At 40.9% G+C, this 25,417-nt stretch overlaps 2 protein-coding genes across 4 annotated transcripts; both read right to left on the bottom strand.

Annotated features, from left to right (window-relative positions):
* Nucleotides 1-10,749: 10,749 nt before the first annotated feature.
* fbxo36b (F-box protein 36b) lies at nt 10,750-13,482 on the bottom strand (the record flags this gene model as incomplete). Its single annotated transcript, XM_080034118.1, has 4 exons — nt 10,750-11,262; nt 11,606-11,778; nt 12,536-12,644; nt 13,387-13,482. The coding sequence occupies 4 exons, from the start codon at nt 13,480-13,482 to the stop codon at nt 10,750-10,752; spliced, it is 891 nt and encodes a 296-aa protein (XP_079890244.1).
* A 436-nt stretch (nt 13,483-13,918) lies between these two features.
* On the bottom strand, nt 13,919-23,948 carry agfg1b (ArfGAP with FG repeats 1b). 3 transcript variants are annotated; one of them, XM_080033971.1, is made up of 12 exons: nt 23,657-23,948; nt 20,982-21,075; nt 18,977-19,092; nt 18,218-18,359; nt 17,946-18,105; nt 17,663-17,770; nt 17,270-17,414; nt 16,820-16,899; nt 16,616-16,708; nt 16,225-16,383; nt 15,596-15,678; nt 13,919-15,454 (listed from the first exon to the last, which is right to left on the bottom strand). In XM_080033971.1, the coding sequence occupies exons 1-12, from the start codon at nt 23,821-23,823 to the stop codon at nt 15,395-15,397; spliced, it is 1,407 nt and encodes a 468-aa protein (XP_079890097.1). In that variant the 5' UTR covers nt 23,824-23,948; the 3' UTR covers nt 13,919-15,394. The 3 variants fall into 3 exon arrangements, with proteins under 3 accessions (XP_079890097.1, XP_079890096.1, XP_079890098.1); XM_080033970.1 differs by having other exon boundaries at nt 16,814-16,899; XM_080033972.1 differs by lacking the exon at nt 17,663-17,770 and having other exon boundaries at nt 16,814-16,899.
* Between the last annotated feature and the right edge of the window lie 1,469 nt (nt 23,949-25,417).

The raw sequence follows: 25,417 nt of genomic DNA on the forward strand, positions 1-25,417 counted from the left end.
ACAAACGGTTGCAAAAAGAAAATGGGCTTGTAATACAATGGTGAAAAGGGAGATATTCTTACGATATTATAGAGAAAACAAGTGTGTCTAGAGTTACATAAATACATACGATAAATGTCCATTACGCTTCTTCTCTACTCTGTTTAAGATGGTTGATCTTTTCTGATTTAGATGTGATATCTTCAAGCAGCCTGCCCCTTTAACCTTTAACATTGGGAGGATTATCCTCCCCTGAGGATGGAGTAAAGGTTAAGAGGAACAGTATTCTCATCCTCCCCCCCCCCCCCCCCCATATGGTCTGAGTTCTATGTAGCTTTTTAAAGTACGTGGTCTGGCTCCATCCGATTATGGCCTCTCTTCCAAGGTTTTAAATCAAGACATGACAGACAAGTTCATGAATAGTCAAAATAACATTTTCATTTAAACAGAAAAATAATACTGACATGGCTGTGTGGTCGTTAATGAATCTGAGATACAGCAGCCATGTAATGAGTCCCTTAGCAAATGAAAAGATCTCCTTGAGGACAATGCATCTCATTAGGTCATTGCTTGCACATGTGACCGTAAGAGCAAGTAGGTCAGGTGCAGATGATGGCTCGAGCTGGTTACCTCACAGTGAAACTAGGAAACTCCCTCATTTACCCTCATTCTGCAAAAGGCTGGAACAGCTACAGGGATGTGATTGAAACGAGTGGCCTGCCTGATCTGGACTTGGACTCTTTCAAGTTCTTAGGATTCATGCTCAAACCTGAATTGTGCAAAGTCTGTGATCAAAATGGGGCTTGTCTGCAACTCAAGAAGTTGCTGAGGAAAGCTGCCCCGATGAATAAGTATGTTGTCCTCATTTCATCTCGTCTGCATCAGAAAAACCACATAACAGGCAGGTATTGGTTGGACAGAAAAGTGATTAGACAGCTCTGGGGCCTCATTTATAAACGTGGCGTACGCCCAGAAGAGGGTGCACGCCAATTTCTACGCAAACATTGGGATTTATAAAAAGCAAACTTGACGGGAAGATGTGCGGTCCTCCACGCAAACTCTGACCCATGCGTACGCACAGAAAATGGAGAAAGGAGAAAAGGCGACTCCGTCGGCACATGTATGAAGTGCGAGAAAGAATGTGTTTGTGTAAAATGAATCCAGATAAAGGCCTATTATAAGCCATGTAGGTCTATCATATAGTGAGATCCTTTGCAAAACGGATGAAGCCATTCTTACAACTAATAAAAAAATGCCTCCACGGATTTTTCCATGGAGTGATACCAACAAAAAACAAAACGAATTAGGATCTTAAATAGCCTACAAACAAAAAAAAAAACGTTTGAATAAGCTCTGCATGTTATTGGATTCATTCTGATAATATTGAGGTGGAATACAACCTATTACTTTTACACTGACGCTGTTCTCGATGCCTCAGTCAGGCAGACAGGAGTGCAGTTTCATACACTAATCATAAGCCTATTATTATTAGTAACCCTCCGCCGCCCGTCACTGCACCGGGATGAATTCTCCGAAGCTGTAGGCCTATCTCATGGGGGGTCTCAGTGTCCCCCGCTCGTGGCACAAACACTGCTGTGTGAGGATATGCACTTTTTTGTGTCCACTTTTATGTCGCATCGCTTCTTTTTATTTCGACCACAGCGTTCACAGAGATCGCCACAGGCTGCACTATGACGCCTTTACCCTCACACTGTGCCACCAAACTAAATTTTCCCTGGTCGCCACTTCTCCAACGGGTACATCGGTGTGACTGCAGTGATCCACACCGTGTGGAGTCTATTTTTCCATTTCCCTTTCAGTCGGCGATTGCCACTACCGCCTTCATGCACTCAGTAAATGATATTAATTCGGGCGTGTCAATGACTATGTATGGTTAAATATGGGCGTTACGTGAAGCCCGCAAAGGCTGCGCCACATTTAGAGTTGATTGTGATTTATAAAGGGAAACAGGCGTAGGACGTGAGTGCGCACTGTTTTATAAATCAGAATATTTTTGTTCGCACGTACATCCTACATTTCTTCCATACGCTAGCTTCCACGTGAATCCCACGCAAATTGCTTTATAAATGAGGCCACAGGTGTTGCAAGAGGCAATGGAATGAGACGTCTTCTGAATAGTCTTCTTTAAATATGCCTTCACATGGCACCCTGCTATTTTCAAAAAGGACGGTGAACTGTTTTGCCTAGCTGGAAATGTTTTTCATAGGTTTTTCAAATAAACACTTTAAGGATCTCGTAAACTTTACAGACACGGCCTCTTGACAAAAGGGAGAGCTGAACAAATGTGCCGAGTACACAGACAACATAATCGCAATTAGTGGTAAGATGTCCCTTTAAAGCTACTACGAGTAAGTCGGCACGTTGGCGACACCTTTGAACAAAAGCGGTAGTATTATTACGACGCCAGCTGTCGTGAAGCTGTTTTGTAGCTCGTGCAGGCGTGCAAGATTCAAATAATCAGGAAGCAATATGGTGCGTGTCCGTGTGTTGAAAGTGTGAGGGCACCGGACTCTTTTCGGCTCCGTGAGTCTATGGGTGACACAGCATCAACTAATGCCAGTAAGTGCTAAACACACCTGATTGCAATGAGTTGATGCATTGTCACCTCTCACGGAGCTGAACGAGTCCGTGTCCTCACACAAAGCGAATGAACGAGAGATGGCAGTTAGTTAGTATGGATCACGATGAGGTAATGTGTTTATGTTGTAAATAATGACTATTTCCGATGAATAATGGTCATCTGATGATGCTGGTGAGGCAAAGTAAACTTTGTTTTAGTAGGCTACCGCTCATTCATTTAGGAGTAAACACTGCAGTCTAGTTTCGCTGCGTGAAATTGTGTACGTTGCTTGGCAACGCCCTCCCGCCCGACTATCACTCTCCCTTTTAGCTTTTCTTCATTGCATTTTCTTTTTTTTTCTTTTATGGTTCAGCCCCGTTATCGGTCATTATGACGACAAACAACTGTCTCAAACAAGGCTCCCGCTCCCCTTCCCTCACCTGGAGGGATAGGCTTCTCAAATCGCGTTCCTGCGCCTCACTGAAATCTGTGACCAATACGGATATGTGACCATAGAGCATGCACGCGTGAACCGAAAATCGGACTGGGTGTACGACCAGATCAAATGCAGTAATAAAAACTATATAAAAACGTCTTTCTTTGCACTGATGGTCTTGTTTGCTGTTAAAGGTAATTTATGATTATGAGAGGAAACATGAGGCTGTTTAAAAGATATTTAAAAGTTACTCGTTGCCGCTTTAAGGCGAGACACTGCAGGTGAATAGGGTAACATTTTGAACTTATAGATGTCACGAATGTTGCCAGTTGATAACTAGATTCAATTGGACACGGCTGGCAAAAACATTTTGAACAACTGGTCAATTCTGGGATTTTTGCCTAATGTGTTGATTTTACTAAACCTTGTCTGTTGGTGTAAGTTAATTTATCCAATACAAGCATCTTTAAGAGCCATTATCTAAAAAAAATATGTTTTGAAATACTCTGAACCAAAAATCTCAAGTAAAGCACTTAAATCAACAAAACTTTCCATGATCATTCTTTTAAAAAATGTTTTTTGGCATTTTCAATGCTTCATTTATATTATTGTAGATTTTATTTAACATGGACATGACAATTTCATTTAAGGAACTAGATGCATTGTTTTAAGTGTATTAGCATAAATGCTAGCTAATATTTCAACACCTGTCCAGTGCGGAGAACCAGAGATGAAATGGGGCATAGAGGGGAATTACATGCAGGGAACGGCCACTGGTCGGGATTTAAACACTGGTCTGCTGCGACAAGGACTGAGCCTCATGGGGGACAGGCTCTTATCGCTACACGCGGCCATCCATGATCATTCTTAGGACTATTCAGATGGTTAAAGATTTGTTCAAACCGTGTTACTTGTCTGATTTACATATCTATTTAAACATTTCTGAATAAATATGTAAATTTGGCAATATCTAACTAATAATGCGTATATTTACAAATAGGAAGGTACAGAGAAGGATGCTGATGATGTCAGTATGAGCTGAGCACAGAGTGGACCATAAACACAAGTGCCTAGTGCCACCTAGAGGACAGTTTTGTTATGTGTGTTAAAAATGAATTCTGCTTGTAAAACAGATAGAAACACCTGAAAGTATTTTTTTTTTCACAATAAAATTTTTGTTCTGTTTTCCACATTGAAGGCACCTCTTTGTACAGGTTAAGAAAAATGTGTTTCTTGACTTTATGTTTTACTAACAGTTGTAATTGTACAGTGTGCTTCTACTAATGAACTGCAGGGTTACACCTTATGTGTATCAAACCAATGCAGATACAAACAAAGCATAGGCCAACAGTATTTTATAAAAATCGATTTTCCGATTAATATCGATTCTCTCTCGAACGATTCTGAATCGATTCAGAAAAGTTGATAATCGTTTTTTTTTTTTTTTTAATCTAATATTTTTTTATTTTTTTTGTAAATACTAATACTTCCTGCGCCATTGCGCATGCACACCACACATGTGCGAGTTGTTTCCAAAGTGGCTTCAAAAGGGCTGAGAGCAGCAAACCCATGACCTGCACCGGCTTTATCTGTTTACGTTTTTGTATGAGAGCTGAATTCCAAGCCATACTTTTTGTACAATGTGTTGAAATGACATAGAAAATAATAGATAATAGAATAGAAATCCTATAGAAGCATGATTTACGAGATTAGAAATAAAATAAAACTGAATCGGTTTAGTTTTTACATACTTCCATATTGTGTTGAAATGCAAGCTGCATTGATTATTGCACTGTTCATAGAAAGTCATATTTGTGACAAGAAAAGCTTTTCTCTTAATACAATATTAGAGAAGGCAATTCATCTGTTGATTGTCTTTAATGATCATCACAAACGTAGGAAGTGATTAGCAAACTCTGAGTAGCAAACTCAGATGTGCATATAAATATATTTTTGAAATTCACACATGGGTATGTACATAAAAAATGTTTTGCATTGAGATGCATTGAAAATATCGTTGACCTCTGAATCGGAATCGAATCGAATCGTGAGGTGCCAAGAGATTCCCACCCCTAATTTTGATACAGCAGATATTTTCTCAGATGTCATATTTTGTGCACAATATACTTGTACATAAAGGGATGGTTCAGTAATTTCGAAGTGGGGTTGTACGGGGTACTTAGATAAAGTTAGTGTGACAATATGGAGATGGCGGTCATTGCAGGCACTTTAAGGAGTTTAGTGGAGAAGTCGCTGTGGCAGAAGTCAGCCTCGTACTGTTGCAGAGGGGGACAGAAAAATAATTTTTTTTCCCCACAAATATAAATGCTTACCTAAAATCTAAATATCTGTTTAATTGTTCAACGGCTTGATTTGCTGCCAGACAGACATTTATTTTTGTTTACTTGTGTCTCTTGAATAATCCGAAGTAGCTCTGAGTCTAGCAGCTGATTAGTGGAGTGATACAAAAAAGAAACAGCTATCTGGCAGGAAACTAAAGCTTTGTGATAAATCTAGGTTTAGCATACAATTAAACAGATATTTGGGTTTTAGGTTAGCATTTACAGTACAGTATATATGTGGAGAAAAACGTTTTTCTTCTGGCCCCCTCTGCAACAGCACAAAGCTGACGTCTCCACCAAACTCCTTATTGTGACTGCATTGATCGCCATCTTCTTAGGGGCACTTTACACGACAACACGAAAAGGTGCAAACGCGGAAATATTCCCGCGGTTGCACTATATCATGTACATGAAAACAGCAAACGCAGGCATGAAACCGCAAGTTTTTGAGATCACCTCCCAGGGAGGATTGTTTGGAAAACACGACGGTTTTGGTTTCTTGTAAACACCGAAACCATTTTCCCTTGTAACGCTAACGTCACGGCTCCACTTCACGTATGCATAGTCTATAACATTTGCTGTCAAAATACCCACACGCGAGTTCTAAAGTTAGAAGACAACATAACATGCACGGTGTCTCCGCGGCACCCTCACTGTGATCAGCGGAGAGTGTCGTGCAGGGCTTAAATAGGCCTATAACACTCGCCAATTTAGTCTATAGTCTATTAGTAAGTTATTGATACCATGAACCCGCCACTTTGTCTGGGGAAAGATTTGTGCTCTGCCGGTTTTTCTAGCAAAATAAATGTGTGTAGCTTCTATATGCCAGGGACACGGCTCTCTCTATATTAAAAAATACCTATCCATAGTTCAGCGCGCAGCGGTTAAGGTACTGTTCAACAAAAGGAGCATTAAGGCTACGGCTTCACAGTAAAAGCATTTCACTGGCTAAACATTAAAGCGGCTATGAGTAACATTTAAATATCTTTTAAACAGCCTCATGTTTCCTCTGATAATCATAAATTACCTTTAACAGCAAACGAGACCATCAGTGCAAAGAAAGACGTTTTTAAATAGTTTTTATTACTGCTTTTGGTCTGGTCGCACACCCAGTCCGATTTTCGGTTCGCTCGTGCAGGCTCTATGGACACATATCCATATTGGTCGCAGATTTCAGTGTGGCGCAGCAACGTGATTTGAGAAGCCTATCTCTCCAGGTGAGGGAAGGGGAGCGGGAGCCTTGTTTGAGACAGTTATTTGTCGTCATAATGACTGATAACGGGGCTGAACCGTCAAAGAAAAAAATGAAAAATTAAGAAAAGCTAAAAGGGAGAGTGATATAGGCTACGGACGGGACGAGGGCGTTGCCAAGCAACGTGTATACAATTTCACGAGAGCGAAACTAGACTGCAGTGTTTACTCCTAAATGAATGAGCGGTTGGTACTAACACAAAGTTTGCTTTGCTTCACCATCATCAGATAACCATTATCTGAAATAGTCATTATTTACATCAACAACACAAACACATTACCTCATCGTGATCCATACTAACTGCCGTCTCTCGTTCATTCGCTTTCTGTGAGGACCTTACTATCTATGGTGAGGACACGTCTTTCAGCTCCGTGAGAGAGAGTAGTTAGGTGACACTGCTGAATCAACTCATTGCAATCAGGTGTGTGTGGCAGTGACTGGCATTAGTTGATGCAGTGTCAAAACCACTCTCACGGAGCCGAAAAGAGTCCTCACACTTTCAACACACGGACATGCACTATATTGCGCCCTTCTCAGTTCACACTCGCGCGCCTGGCACGCGCAAGAAAACAGCTTTGCGACAGCGGGCGTCGTAAAAATACTACCACTTTTGTCCAAAGGGGACGCCAACGTGCCATCTTACTCGTAGTGGCTTTAATAGCATTTCACTGGACAAACGTGAGTTGACTTTTATTTTGAAGTACGCCTAACAGGAAAGTAGCCGCTCACAAAGCCCCTTCACTACCAGCATGTCTTCTGTTTTCACGAGTTCAATGCGGTGAAATAAGCAGTGGCGTTTTCTCCCGGAGGCCAAGGGAAGCCAGGCTTCCCTGTTTTTTAGGCTGTAGTTGTCATCCAATAAAACCATTTTTATTAACAGTTTCGGTAATTCTTTGGTGCTGTGTTGCTGTCATTTCTTCCCCATTTTTCTCCTCTCATTGAGCATTTCACAATGCGCGAAACAGCGCCCCTTTACATTTAGATTCTGAAGACGCTGCGAAACACAATACTGCACACTGTATGTCCGCGAGGAAGCCAGCCCGAGCTGGCATCCCTTGGTGAAAAAAAGAAAGAAGGATTGACCAATCAGGTGAGGCTATTGTCTTGACACTGCCCTCCTGTGATTGGTCAGGAGGGTGTCATGAGGGTGCCAAGGGAAGCCACTCGGCCCTTGGCTTCACACCAATCAAATCAAAGCATCATTATCAACGTCACTGAAATTTAACAACAATAACAATAGCGGGAGATTAGCATGTTTGCATTGTTAACATATTAGCAAGAACAGTTATGGAGGGTGGAGATTTTGAGTATTTTGTAAAAAATTATTTTACCAAACTGCCAATTGAGGATCCATTAAAAATCAAATCTGACGGCAGGCCAATGCGTGTGGAGAGAAAGAAAGAAAAATCGCACTTTCAGGGAGGAGAACTATGTCCGCACCGAGTGGCTAGCTGGTAGCGGCAATCTTCAGCTAATGGCCTTCCTCTACAAATAGTGAGTAAAATACACACCTTCTCCCGGCGCGGGTTAACTGTTCCCTTTACTGTCCGTTTAGCTATATGTTATGTTTTGTGTTATTTTATTGCTAATTGTGCCTTGATTAAGTTGCATTGGTATCCACTGAAGTTGTTCTGGGTTGTCTTAAGTAGTGTTGTATAATGAACATTTGGCCTAGTTCTTAAACGAAAAGGATGTATAGAAAGTATGTGTGTATGTCAAGCACCTAACTGATTGTGTGAGTCGTGTCTCACGTGAACGTGAAACTTAAAATAGCCAATAAAACGTCCCCTAATTATATTGTGAATTAATTTGAATCTGTATTGGGCATTAAGCCGCTAGTTGTGCATTCCGGTCAGGGTGGGGGGTGCATTTATAATACAATGTATAATTTAATAAAACGATTAGGAGGTGTGTGAGTGAGTGAGTGAGTGAGTGAGTGAGAGAGAGAGAGAGAGAGAGAGAGCGAACGAGCGGTGTCGGACAGATTACAGGCGTGTGCAAGTCCTAGTAAAGTGACCAGGCGCTATAATAGCTCTTGTAGTTACATTAAATACAAGCTGCGACGTAGCCTACTCTTTTCTGTCCCCCACCTTCCAATAAACATGTAGATTAAAGGTGTTGTCTCACTTGGCTTCCTCAAAAAAAATCCCCACGCCACACCACTGGAAATAAGACGTCAGAAAGCTTGTCATTTACAATACTTGTAACCCCAAGCTTACACCAACCGCTTTATGAACGTTAGTGGCATTAATTTTAGGTTACAGTAAGGTTTTATGCATCAAATTGTACCGGAAAAGCTATCTACTACTACCTTGTACCGCCAACTGCTGGCCTGGCATGCTTACTACAGCGATTTCGTCCCGTTTCCTCTGAAAACATGTGTACGAGTGAAGATGTCAGATAAATTGTGTCTGAACGGGTTTTTTTTTAAACCAAAAACGGGAAATCTGTCACGTTTTCACTGTGTAAAGTGCCCCTTAAAGATCTCCTATTATACTACTTTTCTGGTCTTAATTTCTTGTTAAAAACTGCTATAGAGCAACCTGACACGAATCACATCACAAAAAACTAGATTTTCGGGACACTCTTCCTCTTACCCTAGCGAGCACAGCAGTCTCTCTCTACACACTGCTTTGAGCTTCTCCGCCCCTCCCCCCCTGCTGCAAACCCCACTCCGTTGTGATTGGTTACCTTCCTTCCAGCAGCGGGAGATTTTCAGGAAGGTGGGGGCATGCAGCCGGAGCTTGCCTGAACAGCATTACCATACATGGAAACATCCGGGTACGTGACGACACGATACCCGGAAATTTGAACAAGTGAATTCTCGACCGGCTGCCCTAGTGTTTAGTGCTCTGCATAGCAACACCAGACGGTCAGCAGGGAATACGTCGAAATGCATGTACGTAATTATTTGATAAGCTAGTATGGTTAAACATGACTATAAATCATTATAACAACGTTTATAGGTCATAAAAGTCAAAAAGTATCATAGGTCCTCTTTAAGGTAACGCACTTACTATGCCTAAGTACCCCATACAACCACACCACTTCAAAATACTGAACTATCCCTTTAACACTAACATTTTACAAATGGATTTGGTTGCGTATGTTAGTCAATCAGCTGTCACGTTACAAAAAGGTTTTCACAAAATGCTCAATGTCTGTCTCATTACTGTGTGTTTCAAAGTGTTACCCCTTCAGATTAATAGCAACAAGGTGAAGGAACTTAGGTACCTGGGAAGGATGAAAAGAGCGTCCCCTTTTGCAGTGTTGTGGGCATTGGCTGATGGTAGAACTGGGCTGGGTCCACGTCTCCTGGCTGGGCAGAAAAGTTGTTGTGGAGCAGCTCCTCCTTGTTAACAATACAACACTGACCTGGTTAACAAACATTAGGATGGAAAGTGTGATTAAAGTGTTAACATATATAGTAAGACACACATATCTGTGACTAGTTGCAAAGGAAGGAGTAAGGAACAAATCAGGTATCAACTGCTTATAATTGAATAGCAACTCTCAATATGGTAAATGTAACAAATGCGGTTAACCCTGCATCACATGCTAAATGGAACAAAAACATGAATAACTTATCATTACTTTCTTATTAGGGTACATACACACTTAGCCAAACAGTTGGTGTAAAGTATCACATTGGTTTTCTACTGTTACTAACCATGTTTGTGTCCCCTCTGGGGAAGTTGAGTTTCTCCCCTTAAATGGCAAGCACTTACTGAGGTTTTATTCAGGATAAGTTCATGAATGACAAGCCACGAATAGCAGAATTTCATATTGTATATTGAATTTGTAATACATCTGCAACTTGCAATATTGTACTTAAGAACTTGTATGTTACAATGGACAATTATTACTCTACAATGTGCTGTTTTATTTTTTTTAAGGTGTTATTAATGTCCACTTACTCAAAATAGTCATGGCACAATGGATATAATAATTAAAATGTCCCAAAATTTCCTCTACAGGATTGACAATTTAACAATTCTATCAAACAAAAACAAAATCATATATTTTACATTTGACAATTAAAATAATTCTTCAGATAATCAATAAACAACTCATTTTACAATGAGAAATGTATAAATGGCATTTCAATATAAGAATCATCCTAAAACACAGGATTTACAAACAAATTTGGACAAAATAATTAAATCAGTGGCTTGTCTGGCTCTACACCGCTGTCTCCTCTTCCATCGCTCTGTGCTTTGCTTTGCACCGGTGTTTCCAACTCATAGTTCTTTATGTCCTCCAACAATTGGCCAGACACAGGCGTGATGGAATCAGATCCAGCTTCTGATTCAGGGTTAGGGTCATGGACAACATCACAACAAAGGCTGGTGTCTAATCCAGCACCGGTATCATTTCCCTGGCTTGGATGGGGTATAATGCCAGGATCAGGTTCCTCCTCAGAGCTGGATGTCTGGTCCGTCACAGAGCCTTCATGAGGAGATTCTTCTGCATTTGTATCTAGGTCAGAGCCCTGTCCTTCCTGTTGCTCCTCAGCCTTCAGCCTCCTGCGGCTGATCAACTTCTGAAGCTGTAGCTTGCTGGTGAAGAAAATGCTGCGCCAGCCCACCTCAAGCGCCAGAGATGCCACTTCAGCCGAAACTGTGTTGCAGCGACGCAATGCCTGCTCCCAAAACTCTTCTGAGCCACAAAGCTGAGGGAAACAAGTAAAAAATGTAAAAGAAATGTTACAAGAATCATAAAAACAGTGTTTTTCCTGGTTCAGGATGGGCTATATACTTAAGGGTGACTACACGGACAGATTTTGGTCACAACACTGTTTTTGGGTCAAAAATACAGGTATGTTCAGCAGTAAAGGCAAGGGTCTTTGTTATCTTATTTGCTGATTTTTGCTGTTCATTTCTGACAATTCAATACAATTTAAAAATAAATATCTATTATGCTTGAGACTCGGATAGCAAGAAATTTTCCAATGTAACGGTGTATCGTATTTCAGGATACAGTTCATTTTTTTTTTGTGTTTTTCTGGAACTCACCTGCCTGAACCTGCTTGATGTTCGTCCAAGCTGACCCACATCCTCTAGTTCTAGATGATTTATTATCCGCAGGAGCAAGGAGTCCGACAGGTGTTCCAGATAATCGTAGTGGCCTTGGCACAAAGCCTTGGTGTAGTGCAAGATTGGATGGCCGAAAATCATACTGACCTCACCTGGGAAGAAGCCCATTATTTCAGCTGACATTCACATTCTAGCACTCTGTTTGTTATTACATACAATAATAACGAGAGAGAGAGAGAGAGAGAGAGAGAGAGAGAGAGAGAGAGAGAGAGAGAGAGAGAGAGGGAGAGAGAGAGAAACACCTAAAGCATTGTAAAATAAGAACATTTTATTTCTGTAAAAGTCTTAGTAAGGACGTGTTAGAAAAAGGCTATATAATTTTCTAAGCTCATCAAAGCCTAGACTTTTTTTAAACCTTGATAAATACTTGACAGTAATTATTTAAAACAATCAATCAATATCCTTTATTTAACCAGATAATAATCTAGTGTATTGAAGCTAAATTGCTAAAGTGCTGCTAAACAGACACAAAGCTATATAACATAACACATAAAAATAAGTCTGCTATTGTCTCATTTCTACTCGAATTACACAGTAAGCCGTGGCAGGGTGACAGTGTGCAGGCATGCATAATAACAGGAGCCTGAAACTGAAGCACCTAAAAGGAACTCATCCATCATTCATTTAATTTTTTGGTCCTCTGCTTTTCCTGCTATGCCATGTCAAAACGTTACATTTGAAAAAGGCCTATTAACCTCTCCAGTCACAAGTAGCATCAAAAACGTTTTATTGCTTCCCCTTACCCTTAACCGAGGTGGCAAATCGGTTTAGAAGTAAACATGCTTTAACAAGATATGTCACGTGTTATGTGTTCAGCTCTAGAAACATTCCTCAAAATGAAGTCCTTACTGTGCAGCATACTGTCATCTAAAAAGTCCTGGTGAGACTCCTTCAGCTCCCCGGGCTTGGAGAACCTGTCTACAGTTCTCAGGGATATCTTCCACCATCTCCATATCACCTGGAAAAGTACCATTCAAATGATCAGTGGAGTGGAGTTAAAGATTTCTCCTTGAATGCAATAATTGTTTTACTTTCTACACTACAGTACAGTTATTTACATAACCACTTGTATGTTTACAATCTAATCCCCCACAGCAAGCTGGTCTGATTCTTAGATAGATAGAGATAGAGAGAGAGAGAGAGAGAGAGAGAGAGAGAGAGAGAGAGAGAGAGAGAGAGAGAGAGACAGAGAGACAGAGAGAGACAGAGAGAGAGAGAGACTGAGAGAGAGAGAGACAGACAGAGACAGAGACAGAGAGAGAGAGAGAGATAGATAGATAGATAGATAGATAGATAGATAGATAGATAGATAGATAGATAGATAGATAGATAGATAGATAGATAGATAGATAGATAGATAGATAGATAGATAGATAGATAGATAGATAGATAGATACTATTGTTCTCGTTTGTTTTGGTTTCGTTTAAGTATAATTGAGATTTATTTAATTGAAATTTGACCATTAACACCTTCGTTTACACGCGCTGACTTTTCACGTATTCTTTGCAGCTGTAGCTGAATATTTTTCTATCGTTAGGGTTTGGTTGTGATAAGTTAGAGAGCTACCGTTAGTTTAAGCAAGTAGTTACCACTAGTAACTTACTAGTGGTAACTAGGCTGCACCCTGTTACTAAAAACCAAACACTTGTCGTTTCTACTCAGATTAAAATCTGTTCTTAACTCAAATATCAATACTTACTTCTGACTTGTTGACAGAAAAGTAATAAAAGTTCTTATTAGGCGGCGGACCTCCTCCGGAGATTTCAAACAACGGGTCGGTCAAAAGGGAAGCCATGTCAACGTTTCTGCGTTACCGTGGTAACGGAACTTCCTTGTTTGGAGATTTGGGGCACGTGAAGAAAGTTAGCATTTAGCTTTTATGTCTACAAATTACAAAAACCCGTAGGTAACACTTTACAATATCTATGTAGTGGGTACTACAATTTTGTGTACCTTATTGTAAAGTGTTACCTGATATTCTATAACAATATAAATACCTATGCATGCGTAGTAAAACACTCGGTTATAGTAATAATTAGTCTACTTTTAGCCTAAAAGTATTGTAATCTAACAGCACTGCAACACATTCGAACTTCAGAAAGGTTATGGCCTAGTAGGCCTTCATCGTTACACACCTGCTGAGTTTACCTAATAAACCCACATATTGAGTGTTTTTATTTAACCTTGTTTTCATACAGATTAAGACCACAACAAAAACAGTAGTTAAAAATCTTTTAATTTATTTATACATATATTTATATATGTACACATTTAATTACCTATTCTTGTAAAGACAATAAACACATCGTCAAATGCATTGTTAGTCATCGGTGGCACAGTTGAAACCCTAGTTCTCCAGAGCCCCAGGCTGACCTAGTAACATAATGAACCCTAAATTGGTCTGTTCCTTACCCCTGCCTTTTAAGCAAACTCAATGGAGATGTTTCTACCAGGATTCTACTCATCCTGCTCTGCACTCCAAAGGCTTTTTAATCAGAAGGCAAAGAGGAAGAATACAGATTTCAAGGGAGTGCGGTGAATACAATATAACTAACATTTCATAAAGTGTTTGTCACATGTTGTAGCCTACTTTTTCTCTTTTTTTGCAGAGGCAGTCTGTTAAAATTGTGTTTTTTGACACGTCACCTGCAACCATGAGAAAAACCACCTCAGTTGTTAAGAAGCAACCCAATCTGGGTCACATCCACAACCTCAAAGCTCTCTTGCGTTTATCCTTTCGTTGTAACCATATTCTTAAAATAAAGTGAATATATAATATTTGCCACTTTGAAATCTTCAACCAACTGGTAAAATGTTATACAGAGTATATTCAACAATTGACCAGTTTTTATAGATTAGGTATAGGACCGAGAAATAGTCATCTTAATGGCTGCACTTCTCTTTGCACAATTTGCGCTCTAGTAAACATGCCTGTCCCTTTACCTGCTGGCCTAATATTGAAGGAGCTGCCCTTAGTTTCAAAGCAAAATCTAGCCCCTAATCTTTTTTGGACAAGTTCACAGATATTGGCAATATTTAAAAGGATTGCTGAAGAGTCAATGATGCTTTGTCACACCCAGCTGTTTGGGTTGTTACTCTTTTTTTAAATAAGTGGATTTGGTTGATTTGGGTTATAGGCAACTTGGATCCGGACAAATGGCACCTTAGTGCTGGTATAATGCACCTTGGTGCCAGTATAGTGCCAGTATAGTAGTAATAATGCTAAAATAACAAAGGATATCCCTTTTGAAAATGACATACCTGCATCATCATGGTTGCTTTAAAACACAGACCATGGAAATCCGTTAATAATCTTAAATATACGCTTACCTACGCAGATAGTTTGTAGTGGGTTCTTTTTCCACAAGGGGACCGTATACTCACCCTTGTTAACTCTGTCCTCGTTATACATAACATATACTTAATTTTGATTACAAATAATGATATGCACAGAGCTTACAGTCATAAACACAAAATAAAAAAGCATATAATGTATTGTCTATAGTCCAAACAGTACAAATTCCCCCCAATAACAGTCCTTTAGTCGTTAATATAGTCCTTTGTACTCCTTCATAGTGTTGTAAACTTTTTTTTATGAAAAAAAACAAGTCTTTTTGAAAAAAAGTACTGCTTCTAATTGCATGATGAACGGGTGTGTAGAATTTGTGCTGCATGCTGCCCTCTGGTGGCGAGGACTCAGAGGTGTGCTACAGGAAAGGGTTGGTCGATGAACCCCCTGAATGGAAAGACGTGGCTGGAGCACCCGCCTGAAATAAGAGAAGGAGTCAGCTACTAAGCAACTAAAATGATCTCTTCCATATCAAATTTTAGAAATACCTTTCCACAATATATTATTGTTTCATTCTTTGACTGCCTTTGTTGTAAAAACCAAAGATATGCATGCTCACCATGAATGGGTTATTGGACATGCCAGGGCCGGCAATGGGCTGCCCAAATGGCGTGTTCTGACCGTAGACTGGGAATGCAGGACCTAAGGGTGATAAAGGGAAGGGTATTTACAACAGGTTGAGTCTGCTCTCCAGCAGTGAAGCAATGTGCAATAATATTTAATTGCAACTTCTCATTTGATTAGACCATAAAGAGCAGGCAATAAAGACTTAAAGATAATGAGTTTTCTTTTACGATAACCTTAATTATGGGAGTTCATTTAAAGAAGGGACTAAGACTATCACGAGGATGAACAATTCAAAAAGGAAGCCAAGCCCCAGAGTGTCAGATTGCATTCAGAGCTGTCAGATTTGTTCATTGTGTTTCTGGTACAGAGCCTTGTAAAAAACAGACAAACTAGAGCTTTTTACACTTAATGCAACCTTTCCATCGCTGTGCAGTAGCTGTCACTGACAAGTCACACTTTTATTTTGCTGCAGCAAGACTTCAATGAAATTTCCAATACAAATGGCCATCAAGTGGATAATATCTAATGCCAAGGAAAATGCTGCATGTGACCTGACTCACTGACAGGTAGTGTACAGGTGGAACAGAGTAGGAGGACAGAGGGGTGTGGGAGGCCACTAACCATTAGACTGAGGCTGGTAGGCCCCAGGTTGACAGTAAGGGATAGGGGTCTGGCCGGGGAATTGCTGCTGGAAGTTTCCGCTGAAACTGGTCGGGAGGCAGTAGGAAGATGCATTCCCAAAGCCGGCTGGCATGCTCATAGAGCCAGTACCAAAGGAGGCTACGATACACACGCAGCATGTGTATACACAAAGGCATACACACACACACACACACACACACACACGACACACACACACACACACACACACACACAGACACACGGAGGAGTCAAATCTAGATACTGGCAAATCACAAAACTACTTGACAATGTAACTGGGTTACATCCGAACACAAATGTCTTGGTAAAAATTGTGTTTAATTTAATATATCAACATTAAATACAAACACACCTGCAGCTGATCCTCTGCCGTTGGTCTGGAAAGGGTTGTTGGCCATCTCCGGGGCAACGACTGCAGCAACGAAGGGATTTGTGGATGGGACAGCTGGATGAGATACAGGAGAATGTTGAAAAATTCAGCTACGTATGAAAATACTTATACCCCACTGAAAATGTATTTTCACTCTGTATGCATCACTATCATCATTACCACCACCTCCAAAGCCAGGCTGCATGCTGGGTAACACAGGTGGATTCTGGGCTGGCGATGAACCAAGTACTGGTCCAAATATGTTTCTGTAAAGACAAACACCTGTTTAAAACATGCAGTACGCATAATTCAACTTTGATTGATCTAGCTAATTCACTTAACACTGTAAACATGTCTTTCACCGTTTGGGTATGAAAGGAGACTTACAGACTTTTGAGTGAATAATGTTGAACTGAATTTCATTTGTCTTCACTCATAGTGTCTTAGTAATATGATCAACCGAACCATTTCAATGGAACTGAGGAACGTTATTCATAATTGATGTAGTATTCATACAATCTTTTTTCAGGCTTTCCAACAGTGCAAAAGAGCCCAGTGTGGGAACTAAACTGTTCTTGTGATTATTTATCAGTAGATTTATTACAATATAAAACTGTGTGTGAGTGTGTGTCTCACCCTTGCACATTGCTGCCTGTGGAGGCAGTCGAGCCGAGCTTGTTGTCCAACTCAGCCAGGGCAGCATAGCGATCCTCTCTGGAGCTCCCAGTCTGGCATGGGGCAGGGACGGCACTAGACACTGATGGGATGGGCACACCTCCTCCTTTGTGCAATTGGTTATAAAAATGTAAAAATATGTTCAAAGCTCAGGTGCTTGGTTTTTACAGTATTAGTTTTAAAACTTTTTTTAAAGGTTAAGTGGTGACCAGACAATGCTCTTAGCCTTAATGGAGCATCGTACAGAAAGGGATTTTGCAGTCAGTGGACACAGTTGGCAAGAAATTAACAAGAAAATGCTGAGGTGAGGGTGAGTGTGTGTGAAAGGGTGGAAGAAAGACAATGGTGGGGTACCTGATGAATAGGACTTTGAGGGGGGTGACGTGCTGAGATGGGATGGAATTTCAGTGTTTCCAAATGCCTCAAAATTGGCAAAGTTGGTGTCTGAATTACCTTGAGGCGCTGCAGCCGTACACAGGGAGAAATGAACACGGAGAATGAATGTGGAAATAAAAACGATGGCGGGGCAATGCATGGGATGATGACAAACCAAAAAGACTACACACTGGTAACATCTGTTATTAATCTGTATTAGTCTGAATAAAATGTTGGAGATGTGAGAGAAACGCCATCTTACCAGACTGGCTTGGAAAATGTGCAAAGTTGGCAAAGTTGGCAGAACTGGAAGTTTGAGTGTGTTGTGGACCAGCAAAGATGTCTCCTCCCAGGTCAGAGAGCAAGTCAAACTTCTTCTCCAGAGCGGCGTTGTGAGCCTGGGAACGAGCAAGCGCCGGAGACTGGGCAGCAGCAGCCGGGAAGGAGAAGAGGGTTAAAAACAGATCCCAATGCACCTCATAGACGGATATCTGATGGGTAAAATGGAGGCTCGTCTGGGAACATTAGTGATACCTGGCGCAGTGGGGTCTTGTTGAGCTGCAGGGTCTTAAGGGGTTGGACTTCTGGGGTACTACCAGTGCTGCTGGCTGAGGAGCCGGCGGACACAGATGCCTGGACACTCCCTACTGCCCTTGCCTGGTCCGGAGGAACATACCTAGGCATTGAGGAAAGAACATCAATGTAGAGACATATTAGAAAACACAAGGTGGAAACAACTTTTATAATCGGATCCCACCTGGGCAATATTTGAATATAAAACAACATATGGGTAAAATATTAATCCGATTGGGATAATGGAAGTGTTTCTATCATATCAAATGGGATCTTCGTTATGTGAAACGTAGACATAGCATTGCCTGGACAATGTAGAGCATGCTATCAAACTAAAAACACTTAGTTAACTGCAACTAAACAAAAAAAAATTGTTGGCAGATGCAGCACTTAATTATCATCAGCACTCTTCTTCTTTGCATAACCGCTTATATTAACAAGCCACATTACTAAATGACCTGCAGAACTTTTGACATTTTCACTATTAAGAATTTACTACCTTTCCCACTACATTATTCAAAACGGCATTTAGCCAAGTGTAAAAAATTGCTTATTTCAACCATTACTTTATGCACTGATACAATAAGTGTATCCTTCCACAGGTTACAGAACTGAATAAAGAAGGGTCATTTATATTGTTTGAATCCCATGTGATATTGCAGAAGGTTTTACTCTCGCCCAAACTTATGAAACAAACAAAAATCAATGCGTTTATTTTACCATCTTTTCTTTTCATATTTTTCCTGAAGGAATTCTTTTACTTTCTGTGGTTCTCGGAAATCTGGAACAACTAATGTCCTGTCGTCATAGAGGCCCAACCAGATGTGTTTACAGACCTACAGGGGGGCAGAGAAATCAGGAGAGTGGGAGTAGGGAGAGGGTTGGGGTGGGGTGGGGGTCGGTGGCAAAGCCCAGAGCGAGGTGAGAGAAAGTAAAAGGAAGGGGGGAGGGGATGACGAGAAACAGGAGGGGGAGAGAAAAAAAAGTAAGGAAAGAGGAATGCCAATAAAAGTTGACGACGCAGGGTTCAGAAAAATGCCAAGATGCCACTTCAGAATCAAAATCAGACAAACATTTTTTCTTTTACATTCATTGCTGACAATGTAACATATATATATGTAAATATATACAGTCATATGAAAAAGTTTGGGAACCCCTCTCAGCCGGCATTATAATTGACACTGCTTTCACAAAAAAGATATAAAAGTGGTATGTCTTTAATTTACCAGGAACAGCTAAGTACTGGGATGTTTTCCAAACAAAGATTTTTTGAAAAGCAGTATTTGGTTGTATGAAATAAAGTAAAATTTGAAAAACTGTCTGTGCAAAAATATGGGTACCCTTGTGGTATTGTTGAAATGTCTGTTTAATGATGAGAAAATGTATTTTAGGTGCCTAAATGCAAGTTCCACTTCTCTTTGACTCTCTGCAGAAGTGAGACAGAATGGGATCATCAAAACAGCTCCCAAAAGATCTGAAAAACAAAGATTGTTCATTGTCATGGTTTAGGGGAAGGCTACAAGAAGCTTTCCCAAAGGTTTCAATTGTCAATTTCGACTGTAGGGAACGTTGTCAGGAAATGGAAGGACACAGGCATAGTGGCAGTTAAACCCAGGCATGGCAGACCAAGAAAAAAACAGGAGCGGCATAGGTGGAGGATTGTGAGAATGGTTGCACACAACCCACAGATCACCTCCAAAGACCTGCAAGAACATCTGGCTGCAGATTGTGTATCTGTACATCATTCAACAATTCAGCGCAATTTGCACCAAAACATCTGCTTTTTATAAAGACCAAATAACTTATTTTTTGTCTCATCAGTCCAAAGCATTTTCTTCCAATATGAATCTGGCTTGTCTAAATGAGCGTTTGCATACTCCATGCAACTGTATCTGTGGCGTGGGCGCAGAAAGGGCTTCCTTCTCATCACCCGGCCATACAGATGTTTTGGTGCAAATTGCACTGAATTGTAGAACCATGTACAGATACACAATCTGCAGCCAGATGTTCTTGCAGGTCTTTGGAGGTGATCTTTGGGTTGTGTGCAACCATTCTCACAATCCGCCGCATATGCTGCTCTTGTACTTTTCTTGGTCTGCTAGACCTGGGTTTAACTGCAACTGTGCCTGTGTCCTTCCATTCCCTGACAACGTTCCTTACAGTAGAAATTGACAATTGAAACCTTTGGGAAAGCTTATTGTAGCCTTCCCCTAAACCATGACAATGAATAATCTTTGTTTTTAAGATCTTTTGGGAGCTGTTTTGATGATCGCATTCTGTCTCACTTCTGCAAAGAGTCAAAGAGAAGTGGAACTTGCATTTAGGCACCTAAAATACCTTGTATCATGATTTAACAGACCTTTATATGAGGTTCAAGGCTTAACAACATAATCCAACCAACTTTGTGTTTAAAGTCCTCAGTTTTACATGCTGTTACATGCATTAAAATCAGCAACACCACAAGGGTTCCCATATTTTTGCACAGCCAGTTTTTCACATTTTATTTAATTTCATAAAACTAAATACTGCTTTTCAAAAAATCTTTGTTTGGAAAACATCCCAGTACTTAGCTGTTCCTGGTAAATTAAAGACATACCACTTTTATCTTTTTTGTGTGAAAGCAGAGTCAATTATAATGCCGGCTGAGAGGGGTTCCCAAACTTTTTCATATGACTGTATATAAATATATTTATCTGTGCTTTGTTGTAAAGTGTGGCTCATATACCTCATTGCTGTGTTTCTGTAGTAACTCAATTTCCTGATGTGTGAATGTGGTCATAGAGATGGACTTCACTCTGTGTGGGGGGTTCAGTCCTCGTCTGTGGGTGGAGGAGGAGGAGGTACACGTTAGCTTAAGAAAGAAGAGGCAGGTTGCAACTCGATGCCGTTCATTTGATGTGAAATAAACTAACAAATAACGGAAAGAAAAAAAAAATCACAAATGCGCTTAGTTTCTTTATCATGAAAAGCATGACTTTTTTTGTACTGCTACGTGCCAGTATTAACATTTAATGTAAACCAACTGCCATCAACCTTTACGGCTTTCAGTGTTAGTCTTAAGGAATGCGATTGTAAATTCCATGAATTCCCCAACATCAGAGTAAAAAAAACATACAAGTCACTTTGCCAGATAATTGAAAACAGATATGACATGGATCCGATTAGAAATTGCCAAGACTGTGCTCACTGTCTTTAGGGACTTATAGAAAATGCCACTGTAACTATATATTTATACTTCCAATTTAAAAATAAATAAACCCAAATACACTTGTTGTACACAATGTTTAATCGCTTTGAAAAACATTAAATCACAGTGAATGTAATCAGCATGTTATGACACATTGTTTTAGGAAGTCATATCGCTTACATGTAATAAAGGTTTGACAAGTAACACCAAGTTACAGAAAGAGGTAAATTAGAATGTGCAACAAAATGTTGGTCGGTTTTCGGGCAAATTGTTATAACATGAAGACAAAGCAGCTTTAGAAATAAATCTGTGAGGCGATTACTCAATCAATGCTTTTTCATTATATAGCACAAAAACCTTTGTTTGTGACGGCCGAGGGAGCTTCTTGAGACCCCAAACACTGATGAAGGTAAAATCCAAAATCACAAAACAAAAAAAGACAAGTGGCTTAAAGCTGTATCACACAGGAAGTTCTCAAAATCTGAAGATCTGTGCAAAAGAGACACCAGCAAAGAAGAGCAAGAAGAGGTAAGCAACTACAGACAAGCTTTTGTACTTTAGTGAAGATGGGAGACAGAGACAGTGTTGTCAACTACTGTTCCTGCTTCACAAGTTGTGGCTTTTTGGTTTAATGGAAAAGACAAAACCTCTTTTGAAAAAACTAAAATCGCATGCCACCTGGGCCAGTGTTCACCACAAGGTTGTGTGATAAACAAGATGAAGGAAGGTAGTCAGACTTTCGAAACACATCCTGGAGAAAAAAAACCTGATGCAAACTAGAACATTCCAAACTAGGATTTATAGCAGGATTTTAAAAATGGCTGCTTACAGTAACTTGACTAAGCTTATAGAGAAGAATGAGGAAGAACGCAGCGTCCAGATGTGTAAAGCTGATAGTGATTACAGACAGACCGATTTACACAGACAACAAAAGGTGCTTCAACCAATGCTGACTTCAAGAGGGGGAATATCTTTTGTTATCCATCATGCTATGTTTGAGCTTTCCTTAAATGAGAGTATGAAGTCTGACATTTGTGTGCGTCACTTTTTGTCAATCCACAACGTCAAATAGGCCCAATTAATCAACTGGGGTTTAAACTTTTTCGTTCAATCTGGTGCTAGCACTGTCCATTCATGAAGGAAAACGTTTCCACACTTTAACCTCTCCCAGTGAATTATGTCTATAATCTGTACAGTTTAAAAATTCATATGGTCACATGGCTAATACAACTGCACACAATAATCTTATTAGAGTCATTTTAGATAAGATGTTGAAAAGGTGTTATCTATATTCATACACAATACAATGCAACGTTTCCAGATCCTGCTAGTGGAGCACATCACACACAATCAAACACACCTCTAGATAAGTAAGGGTTGGCAAACCCTTGTTGAAAGACAAACTGGGGTATTGTGTCGTCATCCTTAGCTCCGGTCTGATGAAAGCACCTCTTGTTCCAGAGAAACTCTAATTGTTATGAAATCATATCCTGGATGTGGGCAATGAACCTGATGTATGCAATAGGCCTATATTACTTTCCCACGCCCATATAGTTGCGCATGTAGAGGCAAACATTTCTGCTAAGTTTTGCACCAGTAGGGAGGTGTTACACATCCAGCCCATGTATTTTTAGATTGTACAGTGTTTACCTTTCAGTCGTAAGCTAGTAGTATCTCTCTTTCAGTGTGTGAGTGTGTGTGTGTGAGAGAGAGAGAGAGAGAGAGAGAGAGAGAGAGAGAGAGAGAGAGAGAGAGAGAGATGCCTTATTGGAGGTCCAGCTAAAGTTCACCTACACAGGTGGTTTCCCCCTGTGACTTGCTGCTGTTTTAATGACTAGGTAGCCTACTCAAATAGACTGTTGTGAGGTAGGCTATGTGGACCTATTCTAAGGCGTGCTAACCCTGACCCCCCGAGACCCACCCATCATCACCCTCAGCCTACATGTATATCTGTAACACCACCTCTAATCACACTTAAGGAAGACTGTAAACCAGCCAAACCGCAGACCCCAACCCGGCCCATTCCGACGGCCTCGGGGCGGAACCGAGGAAGCTTTTCGTTACCTGTCCCGACTTTAACGCTAGCTAACAAGCTAACGGTACCGCCGAGCCAGTGGTGCTGGACCCAGCGGAGACTAGACCGAGAGCGGTGCCTCGTCCTTCACAGGCGGACACTGTTAACAACCCTTTGCCCAACCCCAAAATAAACTCACAAGATGCCAGAGCAGGTGGTACAGACGAAGGAGCCCACTGTCATGTTGACATAGGTCGGGCCGCGCTGGTCGCAGTCGAAGCATTTCCTATTCGCGGGCAGGCTAGTCATTTCGCGGAGCATCTTCAGATGAGTCTCCTCCTGCTTTCGCTTAGCACTCGTCGCCATGGCCGACAAACAGCGGGCTATCACCGGGGGGGGAACAAGTTTTTGGTCAAGGGAACCCGGGGACAGGGCTAGGCTCGACTCGCGCGACGCTGGTGGTGGCCAGACACCTTGCTGACAGAACTGGCTAGGAGACTGGGCGACTGACAAACTACTTCTTCTACACGGAGGGAGAGAGAAAACAGAAGAACTTCACAGGCACAGGCGCCATCTGTTGGTTTGGAAGGATGCCCTACCGTATTTCGATGAAAAGTTACACTCTCTCTGCGTTGCATATCACATCCTTTTTTTTTTACTACACTACATACTAAAGTACAGAAGAGTTTTAGGGCCACAGGGGAGAAAAAAAATCAGATAAGGAAGATTTGTTTTTATTATGTCAAAAATAAAGACGAATCCTCCAACATGCATACTGCAATTGACTTGCATGTATTGGGACATTAAATGTTTTTTCAGCATACTACAATTGACTTGCATGTATTGGGACATCCTAACTCTTTTTCTGGCATACTACCTAGTATGGAAGTATGGGTATTGGAACGCAGGGTAACATTTGGAAATATTTCAGAATAAACTATTGGAAATTTCAAATTGTGATATGAAAACACCCAAGGACGAAATTTTGATTTCAGAAGTGGGGGGGACACACATTTTTAATAAAACTCTAATGAAAAACCAAGAAAAATGCGCACTCTCCAAAGAATTCTTGAAAACAAACTAAAGAGGTGCAAGACCAAAATATAAACTTTCTTTTTCTTCTAATAAAACTCTAACTCTTCACTGTTCACTGTGTTTTCTATTGCTTCTTTTAAGTATCATCATGACTTGCATATGTTTATTCTTTCAACCTCACCTGTGAGCCTCCAGCTTCTCCTCCTCTACCTCCTCCAGCCTCTTCTCCTCCTCCTGCCTCTTCTCCTCCATCTCCTCCAGCTTCTCCTCCTCTACCTCCTCCAGCCTCTCCTCCTCCAGCTTCTCCTCCTCTACCTCCTCCAGCCTCTTCTCCTCCAGCTTCTCCTCCTCTACCTCCTCCAGCCTCTTCTCCTCCATCTCCTCCAGCTTCTCCTCCTCTACCTCCTCCTGCCTCTTCTCCTCCATCTCCTCCAGCTTCTCCTCCTCTACCTCCTCCTGCCTCTTCTCCTCCATCTCCTCCAGCTTCTTCTCCTCCAGCTTCTCCTCCTCTACCTCCTCCTGCCTCTTCTCCTCCATCTCCTCCAGCTTCTCCTCCTCTACCTCCTCCTGCCTCTTCTCCTCCAGCTTCTCCTCCTCTACCTCCTCCAGCTTCTCCTCCTCTACCTCCTCCACCCTCTTGTCTTCCATCTCCTCCAGCCTCTCCTGCTCTCCCTCCTCTAGCCTCTCCTCCTGTATCTCCTTCTGTCACCTGACAAAAATATGTTGATGCATAACATGAACAGTGCGACAATTTGGGGTGCAACAATCATCAATTTTGATGATATGGTTATAGAGGAAAAAACTTCTAATTTCACAATTATCATGAGTTTTGATGTATAAAATCACATTTGTAATCTATTTCATTGTAATTTCCCTAATCTTTCATTGTTGGTGTTTTTTCATTTTTGCTGCCTTTCAACATAAA

Source organism: Ammodytes marinus (genome assembly GCF_949987685.1).
Source record: "Ammodytes marinus genome assembly, chromosome: 9".
NCBI lineage: Eukaryota > Metazoa > Chordata > Actinopteri > Uranoscopiformes > Ammodytidae > Ammodytes > Ammodytes marinus.